At 34.7% G+C, this 18,386-nt stretch overlaps 1 protein-coding gene across 7 annotated transcripts in view; it reads right to left on the bottom strand.

The window, feature by feature from the left end:
* Nucleotides 1-18,386, bottom strand: part of SENP7 (SUMO specific peptidase 7) — a 115,601-nt gene that overhangs the window by 96,490 nt on the left and 725 nt on the right. For 5 of the 7 annotated variants that reach the window (XM_019711204.2, XM_074332590.1, XM_019711206.2 and 2 more), the window contains exons 2-3: nucleotides 11,545-11,597; nucleotides 1,216-1,314 (exon numbers count right to left, since the gene is read on the bottom strand). In XM_019711204.2, coding sequence (XP_019566763.2) covers nucleotides 1,216-1,314; nucleotides 11,545-11,597 — 152 coding nt within the window. The remainder of the gene's footprint in view (nucleotides 1-1,215; nucleotides 1,315-11,544; nucleotides 11,598-18,386) is intronic. The other 2 variants (XM_074332581.1, XM_074332586.1) reach the window with 2 other exon arrangements.

Below are 18,386 nucleotides of genomic sequence, written 5' to 3'. Positions count from 1 at the left end.
ACTTAAAATTTGTTATCTTAAAATACTAATGTTATTTTGTCCCCTCCCCTCCACCAAATTCATATGTTGATGTCCTCCTAACCACCAATATGACTGTACGTGGAGATAGAGAGGTAATTCAGGTTAAATGAGGTCATAAGGGCAAGGTCCTAATCTAACAGGACTTGTGTCCTTGTAAGAACAGAAAGAAACACCACGGATGGGGATGGGGCACAGAAAAAAGGCCATATGAGGACACAGCAAGAAGACAGCCATCTGTAAGACACAGAGAGAGGCCTTAGAGAAACCAGACCTGTTGACACCTTGATCTTGGACTTCCAGCTTGCAGAATTGTGAGAAAATAAATTTTTAAGCCACATAGTCAGTGGTATATTATTATGTTAGACCTAATGGACTCATATAACATCAAATGGATAAACTGAAAAATCTGAGAAAAATTCTATTTTAAAAAACTGACCATGAGTTGTGCAAAGCAAGAAAAAAAGTACTTAGGGAGGACAGGTGGCTCAGTTGGTTAGAGCGCGCGCTCTGGGCAACAGGGTTGCCGGTTAGATTCCCAAGTGAGCCAGCGAGCTGTGCCCTCTGCAACTAGATTGAAAGGACAACAACTTGACTTGGATGAAGCTGATGAGTCCTGGGAAAAACATATTACTATTCCCCAATAAAAAGTCCTAGAAATACACATTGTTCCCCATAAAGTCCTGTTCCCCTTCCCCAATAAAAATCTTTAAAAAAAAAAAAAGTACTTAAAAAGTGCTATCTTAATTAAGCCTTATTCATGAGATCTCTATAATGTTTAATAGTGATAAAATTAAAATCCAGATTCATAAACAGAATATCTTCTGAAAAACAGTTGTCTTACGTTATGTTACCCTTGAACATACACCTCTCAAATTTACAAAAAAAAAAAAAGAGGGGCAAATGATTCTAATAAGCTTAATATTCTCACAAATTTAAATAATTTATTTAATAATGAGATTTAAATTTCATGAAGAAAATAACATGCATAAGGTACACTTAGATTTAAACTGAAGAAGACACCAACCTCAAAGAATCAGTTCAACATATGCCAGATATAAACTAATTTAAACCTACAAATAAGTAACACAAGCAAATCCATAAAAGGATATATAAGAAAATAAAAACTGTTTTACTAAAATATTTTAAATATACCAAATAATACTATGTACTTAAAAGAAATTAGTTTTTATTTACCCCCTGCAAAGGGAGGTCCCACCGTTCTGAGCTTCTGAGTTTGGATAGTGATGATTTAACACAAACATCCTGTGATTTTGCATTAAACATCTTTGTTATCTGAAACCAGAATGAGAAAATAATCAGTTTAATTAAAATATAAATAAGAGCTGAACCAGCAAACAGAACCCTGTATTAATATTTTACTATTAGCTTTAAAAGTTTTAAACTCAATACTTAATTTATAGGTAGTTATATATAATTTTATTTAAAAAAGAAACTCCTCATTCAGTATAAAGGTAGATAAATGAAGTATCACAATAGCTTCACAACTATTCTCTTACCTATAGTCTCTTACCCTTCTAATCTTTCAAATGCTATCCACGGTCCTCTAATATACAATTCTAATTATGGCTACAATAATTAAAATACAACAATGGCACCCATTATTTATAGATAAAACTTAATTTAAGCTCTTTCCCATCATTTACATATCACAAGCTCTATACCCCGCCACACTGAGTTTACTCAATCTTCTTCAAACATGTCATATAATTTTATATCTCTAGACCTTTGTTTATACTACTCTCTCAATCTAGAATGCCCTCTCTACTTCTCCCATGTGAAATACTTCAGATTCTGCCGAAAATTATTCTCCTATCCACACAACCATCACTCCCACACCAAGGCATTCCTTTCTCTGTGAATGTATTTGGTACATTATTTATATTACACATATCATATTATAATTATTTGTCTACATGTCTATCTTCTCCAAACTGTGTAGGTCCTTAAAGAAGGCCCTGACTTAATCACCTTTACATCTCCAATATGTATGGCTCATGACATGCTGAATAAACGAATGAATGATCCATCAGAGCCACAAGTTTGAAATCATTTGTTTAGAACTTAGTACCTTAACTTTCATATTAAGAGAAAGTTATAAATAATGGTTAAGCATCAAGTTCAGCCTATAAAATATAACATATAATAAGCACTGTACTATATCAACTATAACCAGAATAATCCATAAAACGATTTCATGAGAGTAAAACATAAGTCTGAAGGATAGAATAAACATGAAGAAAAAGTATCTCAACTCTTTTATTTCACTAGCACCTCTGAGTTAATCCTCCTAGACACCAGTAATGTATTACTCATATCTATTTTACATAAAAAGGTACCTGTTTATAATTCTTCATCTGTAATGTTATCTCTAAATCAACCATTTCCTTCATATTTTTAATTAGGGAACAATAGATACTTCTTCAGGCAGTAAGGCAAAGGCTTCAGGCTGTTCATACCCATGAATCCTTTGTGAGCAGGTTATTTAGCCTACATGCTATGGCATACTGTATTTTTCAAAGATGGCCACACCAATAATCCACCTCCCAAATAGTCTTTTTACAAAGTAACACTGATAGTGCTCCAACATCAGGCGTGGTCTATGCTCCTTCCCCTTGAATGTGGCCACAGCTTGGACTTCCAAAACTAGATCATACGGTCAAAGGCAATACAGCTTCTGCCTAGCTCTCACATGCTTGTGTATTCTCCCTTCCTTCCCCTTTTTTCCTTCACTCTCTGTCTCTCTGTACTGTGGAGGAGAGATTGTTCCATGACGTGACCAATGTATGACTCAAGAGCTGGACCAGGTCAGAAAGGAGATTGCTTACCGTCAACCTCACCTTAAAGACTGTCTGATGTAGTCCATGTTCATTCTGACATAGTAAATCAGCACCCCTCCCCTGCCTCTGGCTATGTGGTGGTTCCTGAAATAGGCTGTTGTCCTGACCTGGTCAAGCATGCCAAGTAACTTCCCATACCTGGTAGCATTCACTTACTAGTACCCATGACTACTGCCCCCTTTTACCTTATGTAATTCTTTGTCACCTGTCAAGTGACTCAGGAAATCCACTTCATCTTGCAGCCACCCAAGACGTGCCTCACATTTAAGTTTACTCAATAGCCTGTGTTGCTTGCCAGGCTGGAGTGGCCAGCCTCTTTCTTCCGTTTTTCCCTGCCCTCGTGTAGAGATAGATTTTCAGTCTCAGGACTTTTCTGTGGGTCTGCATGTACTAACAGACACACACACCTTGGGAGCCCTGAGCCAACAAGTAAAACAATCTTGGATACCCTGAAGCCACTATGGTAGAAAGATCACACAGAAAGGTCAAAAAGAAGTAGACTTGCACCAATATATTTGAAGTCTTCCCAGCACAGGTATCAAGGTAAGTGAGTGAGCTTTTAAGGTGATTCCAAGCCCCAGCCGCCAAGACAACCTAGCTAACTCCAAGTAGAACAAAAACAAGCTATCTCCAAGTGAACCCTGCACAGACTGCAGATTCATGAGCAAAATAAGTTTAAACCAATAAGTTTTGGGGTAATCTGTTATATGACGCTAGTTTTAATCTAAAAAGATGTCCAGCTCAAACTTGTAGGACAACAACTGAGATTTAGCAAAAGTAAGAGTTGGGTATAGGTGCTGAGTCTTTTGTAAAATGAGTATCGTATAAAAGAACATTGATGGCCTCTACGGAAGAATTTATATTCTTTTCTCACACTAATTAGTTTTTATCTTTTTACCTATGAGTGGCTTAGACTCAGTATCAATGAATTATTTACCTTAACAAATATTCATGTATACTTACATTAGTAGGGACACAAAATATTAAGATAATCTACCCCGTTTTCAAAAAGGGCACCTCTCTATTTTCCCCAAAGTATAAACTCATGATATCTGGATAGTTATTAAAACTCTAAACTAGTATAAAAACCTTGAAAATGTTTAGGTACTCTTACTTAGCAATTCTACTTTTAGGAATTTATCCTATGGAAATAAAATCAAAGTACATATATAACAAATATTTATGAACAGGGATATAGACTAGGTATGTCTTATACAAAAACTAGAAACGATGATAATAAAAAAAAAAATATGGTAAAGCCAAACAATGATATATTACATAGTTGTTATTAAATAAATGTTCCAGAAGAATAATTAACATAAAAAATTATTTCCAATATAATAAGCAGAAAAGCATATGTACATAATCATCTTTTACAATGTAAAAGAATCCACATATAGAAAAAATATTGGATATACACAAAAATGTTTTACAATGATTATCTCTGAATGGTGAGATAAGAGCAGATTTTTTTCATTTTTGTGTTCTCCTATAGTTTCCAAATTTTTTCTTTTTAAATTGGGGAATACTGGGAACAGTGTGTTTGCCAGGGCCCATCAGCTCTAACTAGTTGTTCTTTCAATCTAGTTGTGGAGAGTGCAGCTCAGCTCCAAGTCCAGTCGCCATTTTCAATCTTAGTTGCAGGGGGTGCAGCCCACCATCCCATGCGGGAATTGAACCGGCAACCTTGTTGTTGAGAGCTCACACACTAACCAACTGAGCCATCCAGCCACTCCTCTGGAAACTCAGCAGCAGCTTGTTATCTTCAATCTACTTGTGGAGGACGCAGCCCACTGGCTCATGTGGGAATCGAATTGGCAACCCTGTTGTTAAGAGCTCGTGCTCTAACAAACTGAGCCATCTGGCCGCCCCCAAATGTTTTATTTTTTTAATAGGAATACCATGCAATTATTAAAGGCAAGGGGAAAAAAAAACATTTATATCTCCAGAACTATTTCTGTGTCAGCTTCTTGGTCAATAAATGATAGATCTAAATCTCTCACTCTAATATAATTTATGATTGGGAAACAGACTTCAAGTACAACTAACTACTGTCAATTTTTTTCTACACTTTCTTCTTAATGATTAACTGATCAAAAATAATGTAAGCCTTTTTGCCACAATCTGATCTCTTCTTAGACAAATTTTAATCAGTCTCAAATGTGTACAATCAATAAAGATTCTTAAGCTATTAATGATTCTACAAAGCCTATATTATAATTCCATTACAAGAATCAGATGGACTCCTAATACTTCTAAGTATTTTTTAATAGTTTCCTAATACTTTAAAGATTGAAATTTAATCATTTAAGGAAAAAAATGGGTTCTAAATCCCTTTCCTTTCAAGTTATACTTAAATACATTGATAAAACTCTAATAACTTCCAAAAAATCAAGCTCAAGAACATTTATTTACTAATATTCAGATATAATACTAAATAAGCCATTTAGCAAATCAATTCATGCAGTTAGTTTGAGGTTCATTTTAAACCTAATTCATTATAGTATGCCCTCAAAAAGAGGATGTATGAAAAGCAGATAATCAGGAAAAAAAAACACTTGCTGGATTCTATTGAAAAGTTATACATTGCTAACTTATACTCTTTAAACTGTTCAGGCTGATATGCTCATTGCCATGTTCTTAATTGAGAACTTCAGAATCTTAATCACTTACTTGTTCAGATACTACATAGATATGAAGTTGTTATTTAAAGAAAATTGGGTGTGTGCCCATAGACATGGTTATGACTTACCAAGGAAGATTAGAAAGTCTTGTTTTTCTGCTCTGAAATAGATTATCAACCTCCCCATGTCTAAATCCAAAGACTATGAATCTTCACATTAGCAGAATTCAAAGTATTCACTCTTACTCCACATCTATCCAGAGAGATCAGTCTTGAATTAATCTATATCCAGCTTCTATCAAAAGGCCAAGTATAATTTAGTAGATAATAATGTTCCAAAGACTTAGCTACAAGGATAATGGTTGCAGCATTAATTTTTTTAAAAATTGAAAATAACTCAAAATTACAGTAGGATATTAGTTAAATTAACTGTGATGCACCCATATAATGGAATATAACATAGTTATTAAAAATATTTACTACTGCTTGCTTCCCTGGTACTAATGTCTAGTATAGTCTCCAAGACATGTCAAGTATCCAGTAGCTTTAAATTTGATTTCAGAAAATGATGTTCGTAGTATATAGTTAAATAGAAAAAGCAAATTATAAAACAGTATTTTGTGGTTTCATATTTTGTAATATCTAAATATTTGCTTATTACATAGATAAACTGGAAAAATATACATCGAAGTATTAATTTTGGTTGTGTCTGGATTTTCATTTTGCTCAGCTGAATTTTTTTTTTCAACTGAATTTTCTAACTTCTCTGCAGCAAACTAGTTATACTTTAGAAATATTTTTTAGATGCTTTAAACTCAAAATATTATCAGTGTCTTGTCCCTATATCCATAAAAGTTCTAATTCAGTAATTTATTTCCCTAGCTGTCTTAAGAGAAAAGGCTATAGTATAAACCACTAACAAGAACTTAATATGCTAATTTTCTTTAAAAACTTCCACATTTTTAAAACGCAGTAGTACAACTTTATGTATATTTTATTGTTGAACAACTATGTAAATATATTGTAGATCATGAGGTCAAAAAAATTAAAAATAAGGAAAGGAAGGCCAGAACAAGCCTTGTAGTGGTGGATTAGAATTGGAAGTATCCGTGTTAAACCCATGGTTTTTTATAGATATAGAGAGAAGTAGACAGAGAAATAAAATGTGTGTGTGTGTGTATGGGTTAGTACGCATACATTTTTCTAGTCATGTCTATTGAGAGAGCCTAGACACAATGACACCTCAGCAGCAATAAGCACACCCAGCACCCAGACCTGGATTTCTAAATATCATTCTTTAATAAAAAGAACCAGCGCTCCTTGGAAAGTATCTGGTAGTACCAGAAAATATGGAAGGGCTCAAAAAAAGATAGGAATATGGCAAAAGGGCACAGGAGCCAACCCAAAAGATCTCCCAATACTAAAGCTGGAAAACTTTGATCAGCAAAACCAATAGAAATAGTAGTACATTGTAATCCATAGAATAAAATAAATACCTATGAATCCATACTGATACAATAATTGAATAAATAAATATGGGGAAAAGAGGGCTAGCTCTCCCTTACAAAAAACTTTCAATTAGTAAATGTAGAGGGAATGAGGAAAATAGAAAATCACCAATAGAATATTATATATACACGCGATCAGACAACTAAGTTCACAAACTCATCCTAGAAAAAGTGCTACATACCCCATTGCTGAATTCCACTACAGTCACCTTCAAAGTACTCCCCTTAGGAAGCTATGCACTGACTCCAGCGCCTAGTCCACCCTTCAGAGCAATTTTGGAACTCTTTTTCTGGAATGGCCATCACAGCTGTCATCATATTACCCTTGATGTCCTGAATGTCATCAAAATGTCTTCCTTTCAATATTTCCTTATCTTCAGGTAAAAAAAGAAGTCATTGGGGGCCAAATCAGGTAAGTTGGGAGGATGTTCCAATACAGTTATTTGTTTACTGGCTAAAAACTCCCTCACAGACAGTGCCGTGTGAGCTGGTTCATTGCTGTGATGCAACAGCCATGAACTGTTGGTGAAAAGTTCAGGTTGTTTTCATCTAAATTTTTAATGCAGCCTTTTCAGCGCTTCCAAATACTAAACTTGGTTAATTGTCCAGTTGTTACAAATTCATAATGAATTATCCCTCTGATATCAAAAAAGGTTAGCAACATTGTTGCAACAAGTTCAGGAACTTAATTGTCACACCTCGTGTATACATAATTGTTGCAGGCAATATCCACTGCAAGATGCTAAACAATGGTCGACACAGTTTGAGAAGAAACAGTATATTTGCATTGATTCAAAGAATCTCTCCAAGACATGTATTTATTACAATAGGAAGGAGTAACTTTAATGAAATAAGCAGGAAGCAATCATCTTAAGCAGGTGACCAACCAGCTTGACAACACCAGTAATAAGACATATGATCATCATGTACCCCCAACAGGACAGACTGACAAGGGTACATCACTTCTGTTGTATTCTTCCCAAAAGGTCATAACCTTAATCTAATCAAAAGGAACCTGAGATAAATCCCAACTGAGATATATTTGACAAAATACTGACCAGTACTCTTTAAACGTGTTATGGTCATGAAAGAAAAAAAGACTGAAGAACTGGCATAGACTGCAGGAAATCAAGAAGACATGACAACTAAATGCAATGTGGGATCCTGGAACAGAAAAATGACATTAGTAGACAAACTAAAGAAATCCAAATAACCTCTATAGTTTAGGCATGGTACCAATGCTAATTTCTTAATTTTGATGACTGTACTAAGGTTATGTGAAGTATTAACAACGGGGGAAACTGAGTGAAGAGTAGACAGAAACTCTGTGCTATTTCTGTAACTTTTCTGTAAATCTAAAGTTACTTGAAAATAAAGTTAAAAAATACTGTAGTACAGCTGAAAATAAAAAAGAGAAATGTATTTACTCAATATTATAAATTTCTAATAGTGGAATTTCAGATTAAATTCCATGAAGCAATAGTCTAAAGCAGAACATTTCACTTCACTGGAAGTGTTAACAGAAAAGAAGCAGTAGTCAGTACAGAGATATTTAGAATGGGGTATGGTAGTTAAAGACATCCCACTAAATGGAGAAGATATTTGCTAGTGATACAGCCAATAAGGGGTTAATGTCCAAAATTTATAGGAACTCATACAGCTCAATACCAAAAAAAACAAACAATCCAATTAAAAAATAGGCAGAGGACCTCAACAGACATTTCTTCAAAGAGGACATACAGATGACCAATAGACATATGAAAAGATGCCCAATGTCACTAGATCAACAGAAAAATGCAAATAAAAACCACAATGAGATATCACCTCACTCCTGTCAGAATAGCTATCATCAGTAAATCAACAAACAAGTGCTGGTGAGGATGTGGAGAAAAGGGAACCCTTGTGCACTGTTGGTGGGATTACAGATTGGTGCAGCCATGGAAAACAGTATGGAGGTTCCTCAAAAAATTAAAAATAAAGGTTATGATCTTTTCCCTCTGCTCTAGCCTGACATCCTGCAGCTCAAACGCACCACATAAATTCTAACAGACCATATATATATATATATATATATATATATATATATATATATATATATATATATATATAACAGACCAAATATATATATATATAAATTAGAACTACCTTATGACCCAGCAATTCCACTCCTGGGAATTTATCCCAAGAAATCCAAAACACTAATTCAAAGATATATGCATCGCTTTGTTCACTGCAGCACTATTTACAATAGCCAAGATAGGAAACAACCAAAACGCCCATCAACAGACAACTGGATAAGCTGTGGTACATTTATACATGTAGTATTACTCTGCCATAAAAAGGAGTGAAATCTTATCTTTGCAATAACATAGATGGACTCAGAGGATATTATGCTAAGTGAAGTAACTCAGACTGAGAAAGATATTACCAAATGACCTCACTTATATGTGGAATCTAAAGAACAGAATAAACGAGCAAACAAAACAGAAATAGACTCATAGATACAGAGAACAAACTGATGGTTGCTAGATGGGAGTAGGGTTGGGGATGGGTGAGAAAGGTGAAGGGATTAGAAAGTACAAATCAGTAGTCACAAAAGAGTCACGGGGTATGAAATACAGTATGGGGAATATAATCAATATTATTGCAAAGATTATGCAAGGTGCCCGATGGGTACTGGACTTATCGGGGGAATCACTTCATAGATTATCTGAATGTCTTAGCACTGTGCTGTACACCTGAAACCAACATAAAATAATACTGAATGTCAACTATAATACACACACACACACACACACACACGCAGTGCCAAAAAAATGTATACACATTTTAAGAAAGAAAAAAACTATTAAAATTATAATACTCAGGGCCAGCCTGGTGGCTGAGGCGGTTGGAGCTCCATGCTCCTAACTCCAAAGGCTGCCCGTTTGATTCCCACATGGGCCAGTGGGCTCTCAACCACAAGGTTGCTGGAGTACCGCAAAGGATGGTGGGCAGTGCCCCCTGCAACTAGAAAACGCAACTGGACCTGGAGCTGAGCTGCGCCCTCCACAACTAAGACTGAAAGGACAATAACTTGAAGCTGAACAGCACCCTTCACAACTAAGATTGAAAGGACAACAACTTGACTTGGAAAAAAGGCCTGGAAGTACACACTGTTCCCCAATAAAGTCCTGTTCCCCTCCCCCAATAAAATCTTTTAAAAAAAAAGAAAAAAAATTGTAATACTCAATCTATACCAATAACAAAAGATGAATACAAGTCACATCTGACTTCTGCAATTACAAGAGGTGCTCAAAGTGGTTACTATCAGCGTCCAGACACTTCTGACTAGGGCGAACTATTGCTTGAGTAAAGTATACACTTGTATACATTTTTTTGGCACCACCAGTATATATATGTACATGCATGTGTGTGTGTTTATATATATATATATATATATATATATATATATATATATATATATATATATATACATACATATATGTATATATAAATGTGTATATATATATATATGTATATATATAGTCACGGGAGGTAAAGAGCAGCATAGGGAATACAGTCAATGGCACTATAGTAGCTATGTACGATATCAGATGGGTAGTAGATTTGGTGGGGTTATCACTTTGTGAGGGGTATAAATCTCTAATCCTTATGTTGTTTTGTATACCTGAAACTCATAATAAAATTAAATTTTTAAAAAACTGGGTATGGTACCAATGTAAGATTTTTTTCACCTCCTTCATTTACCACACTTAAGCTAAATTCAGAATTTTACATGAAGAAACCACATCCCACAAATGTGAAGTAAGCCAAGGTACAAAAAAGAGTCCCTAAAGCCATGCTCTCTGTGTGGTCTTCTAAGACACTCTTGATTCCCTCTCATAGACTTCTCCCTTGTTCCATGAAATGTACCAAATTAAAGTCCTCTGTGCATACCCTGGAATGCTTCAGAGAAAAGTGTCTAATAAGTTATTAAAATGTAAATCAGGGTACCAATGCATTTAAATCACAAAGTTCTAGAAAAAACAAGATTATCTTTTTAAAAACGGATTATGTTTTTGAAAACTTCCAAAGTAGGTGGAAACTTCATTTTGCTTGTTTTGCTACTCTTGGCTAATAGAGAAGAAATAAAGGAAGAAAAAAAAAGGTTTAAAAGGACATATTTGAATACTAATTTTCAGCACAAGACTTAAATATAACTCTTCTATGTCTACAGGATTATAATGAATGAACGTGAGGAGCTCTAGTATATTCAGTCATCAAAGAACTGCTGCATTATGATTTACATAAAATTTCAAATGAGGCCTGGAAAGTACAACTGGTACATCTTACAATGATTTAAACAAGGCTGGTCCCAGAAAGGATTTCCTGCTAAACCCTCAGATAATCAGCATACACCATTCCCAAAAAATCACTAATTAGTTACAGTTTTATAGTATTTTTTAAATTTTATTAAAAAGACAATAGCAAAATATTTTCAATATTAGTAACTAAAGCTAATGCATGGGTTAAAAAGAAAACTAATGCATACCTTATGTAACTCGGAAGATGAAGACTTTTTCCTTTTTCCTTCTGTGACAATTTCTACAAAAACATGGTAAAGATTATCACTTAATATCTGGATGAAATAAACAAGGTAATAAAATAAATCCTTTCACAGCCATCCTTTGCTTTAAATTAACTTCCTGTTAGATTTAGAATCTATATTAATACATTTTACAGAACCTGACAGAGTAAAAACATCAAGGTCACAAAATAATCAGAACAGTAGCAGATTCTCACAAAATGTCCCCATTAAACAACAGACATATGATGACAAAAGAGTAAAAAAGAGGAAAACTGGTTCTAAACACTAAATAAGAAATTCCCTGGCAAAAGTCCTGGCATCTAACAGGTGTTCAATAAATGCTGGTCCGTATGACCAGAAAAATTTTCAAATTTTTATGATGGGGTCAGGGAGAAGGCAGCAAAGCAGAAGCTGAGACCTGGAAGTTAGGAATATTTTCCAAAAACATTTTTAGTTCTACTGCATATCTAAGCATCTATGCAACTGGGAATAGCTTGTCTTTCCTCACCAACATTTTTCAGACTTCTTATAGAGTTTTCTCTTATGATTCTTGCATTCAAGTAACAAATATTTGTGAAGTTTATCTCGTGCCTGGCACTGTGTTAGGCATTGAGTACAGTGTAGTAAGCAAATTAAACACAGGCCAAGCTTTCCTGGAACTTACAATTTACTGTAATATATCACAGGTTTCATAATAAAAATGAATGGTAGAGATCCACACATATGTGGTCACCTATTTATGACAAAAACACCACTGCAATTCAGTGGGAAAGGGATGGTCTTTTCAATAAGTAATGTTGAAGCAATTTGATAACCAAATGGGAAAACAAATAAACCTAACCTCTACCTCACATTATACACAAAAAATTAATGTTAAGTGGATCATAGATTTAAATGTCAAAGAGAAAGCAAATAAAGCTTCAAAAATAAAAAGGAGGGGAATATCTTCATGACCTTGGGGTAGGCAAAGATTTCTTAAACAAGGCACAAGTAGCATTAATCCTAACCTTGACTTCATTAACACTAAACTGCCGTTTAGTTTTCTCACATTCTCACACCTCATCATTGAGAATGAGAAGGCAACTGGTTGGCATCCCCACGGTGGAGGCCTCTCAGCATCCTCCCCGCCCCCTCAGCTTTACTTACCTACCTATAGTTTAACAATAGATCATCCCCCTGTGGCTTAAGCTTGGAATGCCCCGTCCCACCCAGTTCCGTTTTAGAAAATTACCCTGAAACTTATGATTAATACCCTCAGGCTTATTGGTCCCGATCTCTATGGTCTAGCATTCCTTCCAGGCTAATCCGATCTTGTTCCAGGGTTGCTGACTCCACCACAGAATCGCGTGGCCAGAGGGAAGGCTCCACGGGGACCTCCAAAACCGTCAGATAGCCTCTGGCGGAACGCTCAGACTTTCCCTTAAAAACCCAAGCCAGTCTGAGACTCTGAAGGCCGCGTTTGGAGGTGTTAACCTGCTGCCTCCTCAGACCACCGGTGCTCTGATAATAAACGCTTACTCTACAACCCAAAAAATAAAAATAAAAAAGAGGCAAACCACAAACTGAAAGATAATTTGTAATACATGTATCTATGTACAGTATGGTGACTATAAATAATAATACTGTATAATTCATATATCTGTCAAAGGACTCATAACCAGAATGTATAAAGAACTCCTACAAAGCAAAGGCAAGACAACCCAATTTTCAAAATGGACAAAAGCCTTGAATACAGTACCTACGGAGGGAAGGAATATTGACTGGGACGGGATACAAGTAAGCCTTCTGAGATACTGGAAATGTTCTGTATCTTGATCTCGGTGATGGGTGAACAAGTGTATGTACACAAGTATAAAAAGCCATCAAGCTATATATTTAAGATACGTATAATGTGTTACATGTAATACCTCAACTTAAAAATAAAAAAACTTGTTGAATAACAATGATAATAAATGAACTATAGTTTATCCAGAAATCTATATAGCTGAAATAATCTCTCCTAAGTGTGTAATACACAGCATTAATTTCACTATATTCATTTCTTGAAGCAAACGCTGATGTAAAAGTTATGTTAACCTCTATACTTAAGCCTCTGATCATTTTAAATAGTTTTCAATAAAGTAGCATTCCTTAGACTACCAAAAATAAATAATTCTTAAATAAATGGTAAGAAAACCTTTACCTTATATCACTTTCTAGTCAATTTTAAATCTAATAAATAATAAAAACACGTATTTTTTAAACAGGAATATCAGTTGCTTAAATTGCAATTTACAGATTAACATTCCCCAACTGACTCACTGAGTTAAAAGTGCTTCTATCTTGTTTTGTAGAATGTTACTGTTTCCTTTAATCAATACTATTATGACTTCCCAAAATTTTAGGGCTTTTTATAATTGAGTTGCTCCGTCTTATACTAGGTTAATTTTGGAGCATTTTAATAAATAATGTGCCTTTCTACTGGTGATTATCTGGTATAGCATTGTGCTCAAGAGTACAGATTTTAAAGCCAGACAACCCAAATTTGTATCTTGCTTACTAGTTATCCCTTCTCTTAGGCTCAGTTTCTCATCTCGAAAACAGGGCAGAATAACCAGCTTTTCAATTGTTAAGATTAAAGTGAGATAGTCTATATTAAAGTATTTAGCATTATGTCTGTGATATAGTTAGTGCAAATAAATGGTAGTTATTATTATTATATTTTATATTAAAATATTTCTCTTTAAGTGACCTCAGTATTGTATGTTAGTATTAGCATATAGGAAAATCTAATTATTCTCATTCTAAATATATGAGCCAAACAATGAAAAAGCATGACTTGTTCCTAAGTAGCTCGTGGAATAACTCATTCACTTATTTATTCCATAACATGTATTTAGGATAATAATTACCACTGCCAGGTACTACACTAAGTACTTTACACAAATTATTTTATTTAATCCTTACAAAAATCTCATGGGATCAGCGAAGGTATTATCTCTACTTTATAGATGAAGAATTCAGGTTTGAATAATCCAAACAAATGTCCAAGGTCACCATGTTGATCCATCATTGGTCTGACTCCAAGTGGTATTCTTAACCAGTATATTCTTAACCAGGCATGCTAGATGCTATGGGGATTATAGATGAATAAGACAGTGTCTGTCACAGAGTTAATAGTAAAACAGCACAGAGTAAACAATTTGGCAAGCTAGAATATATAATGGAATATGATAAACATCATGTAAGAGGTGCAAAGACCTATGAAGTTCAGAAAGAGGTATGATTATTTTTAAGTTTGAGTTAATTAAAGAGTTCTTGGAAAGGCAAAATTTAACTGGGCTTTGAGGTTAAGTTTTAGATAATGACTAAATTTTCAATAGGCAGCTAAGATGAAGCAGCCCACATTAGTCAGCCTCCTCAATTACTGAGGACTCCCATTACAGTTATCCATCTAGGAGGCAGGTTTGAGACAGCAGCACCATTATAGCAAATTTCCAGTCTAGATCTCTGGAGGTTACTCAGTCCTATCCATAAGCCATTTGCTGTGTTACCATGTCCCTCTAATCTACTTTCCAATCCTCTGCCTTCCATCATCAGGCCTGGGAATCACTTTTACCATCCTAGATGCCAATCTCTACGGCCCATTCCCTTGCTTTTCTCATTTCTTACATAATTCAACTCTAGCCTTTCATCTGCATTCTTTTCTATCTCTTCACTAACCCACTAAATCCTTTCTAGTGTCAATACAATTTCCTTAAATTCTGAATCTTTTCCTTGAACATTTCCTCCACCTTAGTTTAACTGAATCCAGCTTTTTATTGACTACACTATTTTTTTAAAACTCTCAAGATTCTTCTCCCACTTACAAAACCAGAAGCAGGGATTAACCATCTCCTTCCCGAACTACCACTTCCAATTAATATTCTAACTTTATTGCAATAATTCCTCTTTTAAAATCCCCATAAGTTGGATATATGACCTCACCCATATTTGTGATCACCATACTGACCCAAACCTTCTCCAACACTCCTAAAATATTCTGATACTTGATTTATAGTTTTCCTCTCTATTATTAAAATCTACCATCACTCTGAACCTGTAAAACTATTAATCAATTCACTCAAAACAATAGACTCACCTTAACTTACTCTACTCCAACAAACTTCTACACATCCCTATTTCAGAAAAACATTCATGAATGAATTTAAGGAATAGCGCTTCACTTCTCAAGCTCTCAAATGTGAATCTCATTCTACAACATATCGTCCTTTGGCCCTTCCATTTCCTCACTCATACTGAACCCATTTTTTTGCTCCTATATCCTGTCATACCCTTTAACATCTCTGCAAATAATGAAGTTTTTTCATGATTAACTGTAGATTCTCATTTTGAACTTCAATTATGGTTTATTACACTTACGAGTCAAAATAGATAGACATCACCTGGGCCTACAGATAAAAGAAATGTCTCACTATGGGACACCCGGTCCTCAAGATGAAACTGGAGGAGGAGGGAACTTTCAAAATCAAGCAAGTTTGAGAAACAGTGCATGCTCAGTTACTCTTCTGGAAAGGCACAATGTACAGTAGCATCGCAAAGGCTTTGAAAAATCCTGTGGTAAATAAAACTTTCTTGTAACTACAGTATCACATGTAATTGTCCATGGAACCTTCTTTTTTCCAAGTAGGCTCACTAATGTCCTGTGACAGTAAAAGAGTTTAAAATTTGTAGTCAGAAAGACCAGATTTTGAATCCTGGCTCTGCTTCTTACTTGCTATTGCTAACGGTTGCTTACCCTCCGTAAATCTCAGTTTCCTCATCTGTAAATCAGAAATAATAACCACCTCATAAACTTTTGAAAGAATTAAAATTTATATAAACTTTAGCACAATGGTTAGTACCTAAGTACTAGGAAAAAGTATGTATACTTAACTCAAATTGAGAGCAAACACAGATCTTGAAGAATGTTGCCTGAAGCAACCAGTCGAAAACCTGAAATTTGCTTGAACTTTCCTGTTTTAATTCAAAAACCCACTTGAAAATTGTGATCTATGACTCTAAATGTTATACTTTTGTTGTTGTTGTTAAACGTTTCTAACAGTCATTCGCCCTTGAATGATCCACACATTCAATTTTTATGTCGTTCAACTGTTAGTGGACCTGTCGCTGGCACCAATAATTTTTTTATCTGTGTCCCTATCTAACTTACTGCTTTTGATATGCTTTGAACTTGGAAATAAGATAATCATGCTTATAAATAATTTTAAAATATAGATTCAATATACTCTGAAGAAGGGCTTGAGAAACTTCTCGTGAGTGAATTTTAGTTTAGCATACAGACTTTGTGATATCTCCTCACTGTTTAGGGGTGTTTTGTGTTTAATTCCTAATTCATGGCCACATTCACAAAAGTAGGGTAATGGGGTCTTTGTGATTCTTTTACTTATGGAATTTTTCTTTTAATTTTAACATATTAATTCATTTAAAAACAATAAATGCTTTGCATGTTAACTAAAATACTTTTATGAAAAATATATTTTCAAAAATACTTAGAAAAATGGCATTTTTTTACATAGTTTAATGTCTGGTTTAATACAGGACAGCTGATTTTCCCTATCTGTTTCTGCATTCAATTTGTTGTAACATATGCCATGTAAAAAACAAAACAAAAAAAAAAACATATGCCATGTAGCCCCTGGAAAACTCTACTGTACACATGTAGGAGAATCGGAGAGAAAGGCAAACAATGACTTACAATATTATGAAAGCAGTTTTGACCTCACAGACCCAAGAAGGTCTCAGGGAGCCCAGAGGTCCCCAGAGCACACCTTTAGAACCAGTGCCTAAAGCAGATATAGCCATGCTGGAAGCCATCCCACTCCCACAGTTATGTTACCTGAGCCCATAAATGCTTATTTTGTGTTTAGCTTAAACCAGCTGGAATTGGGTTGCTGCTACTTGCAAATAAGTGAATTCTGAGCAATACACTGTGTAACCCCTACAGAGTTCTTCCTTATTTAAGAGAAAGTTTAGGGAAACCTAGTGCAGTCTCATAGAAGAAACTGAAACTTCTTCCCTTCACTTCTTTCTACTGCTATCTGCCTTGCTTCTACTTCTAACTTAGAATTCTTCCTTAGAATTTTAACTTAGAATGCTTTTATTAATCAAATTCCTCTCTTTGAGTACTTATGAAATTCTGATAACCATAAATATCAGTTAGCAACTACTAATAAAATGGCAACTGCATGCACATAAATGGCACACAGAATCCAGAATCCCTTGAAATGTGAATAAATAATCATGTTTTATTTCTGGGAATTTATGTGGGGAAAATTAAATATACACTATTAAGAAGAGAATCGTTAAAAATTAATGTTCAGCTCTTAAAACCAGATGAATACTGGAGAACAGCTAGGTAATACTCGATTTGAGAATGGTTTTTAATTATATGTAACAACAATTACTTTTCAGAAAAAATAGCTCCAAAAGAGAAGTCATCAGAAAAAAAAAAAATCCTCTCCCAAGGGATAACTAACAAAAATATCAATGTCTTTTAAGAATTAACAACAAGAAAAACTTGTTGACTGGGAGGAGCTCTACCTCATGTTTTAGAAAGAACGCTACTTTTGAGTTTCCCAGATGTAGTACCCAAGACTGAACATAGTCATTGAAACTGCAAAGCAATTTCAAAAACAAAAATATGCTGAGAAAAAAAAACAGTATGCTCAGAATAAAAACACGAAGAAAGGACGTCTTTAAATCCTTTGTTCGACTTTTTAATCCCCTTTGGAAGAAGCATGAGGTGGCTGGAAGAGAAAAAGGTT

This window comes from Rhinolophus sinicus, linkage group LG01 (assembly GCF_036562045.2).
Source record: "Rhinolophus sinicus isolate RSC01 linkage group LG01, ASM3656204v1, whole genome shotgun sequence".
Classification (NCBI taxonomy): Eukaryota; Metazoa; Chordata; class Mammalia; order Chiroptera; family Rhinolophidae; genus Rhinolophus; species Rhinolophus sinicus.
Note: the sequence above shows the minus strand (reverse complement) of the source record. Positions and strands in the feature narration are given on the sequence as shown.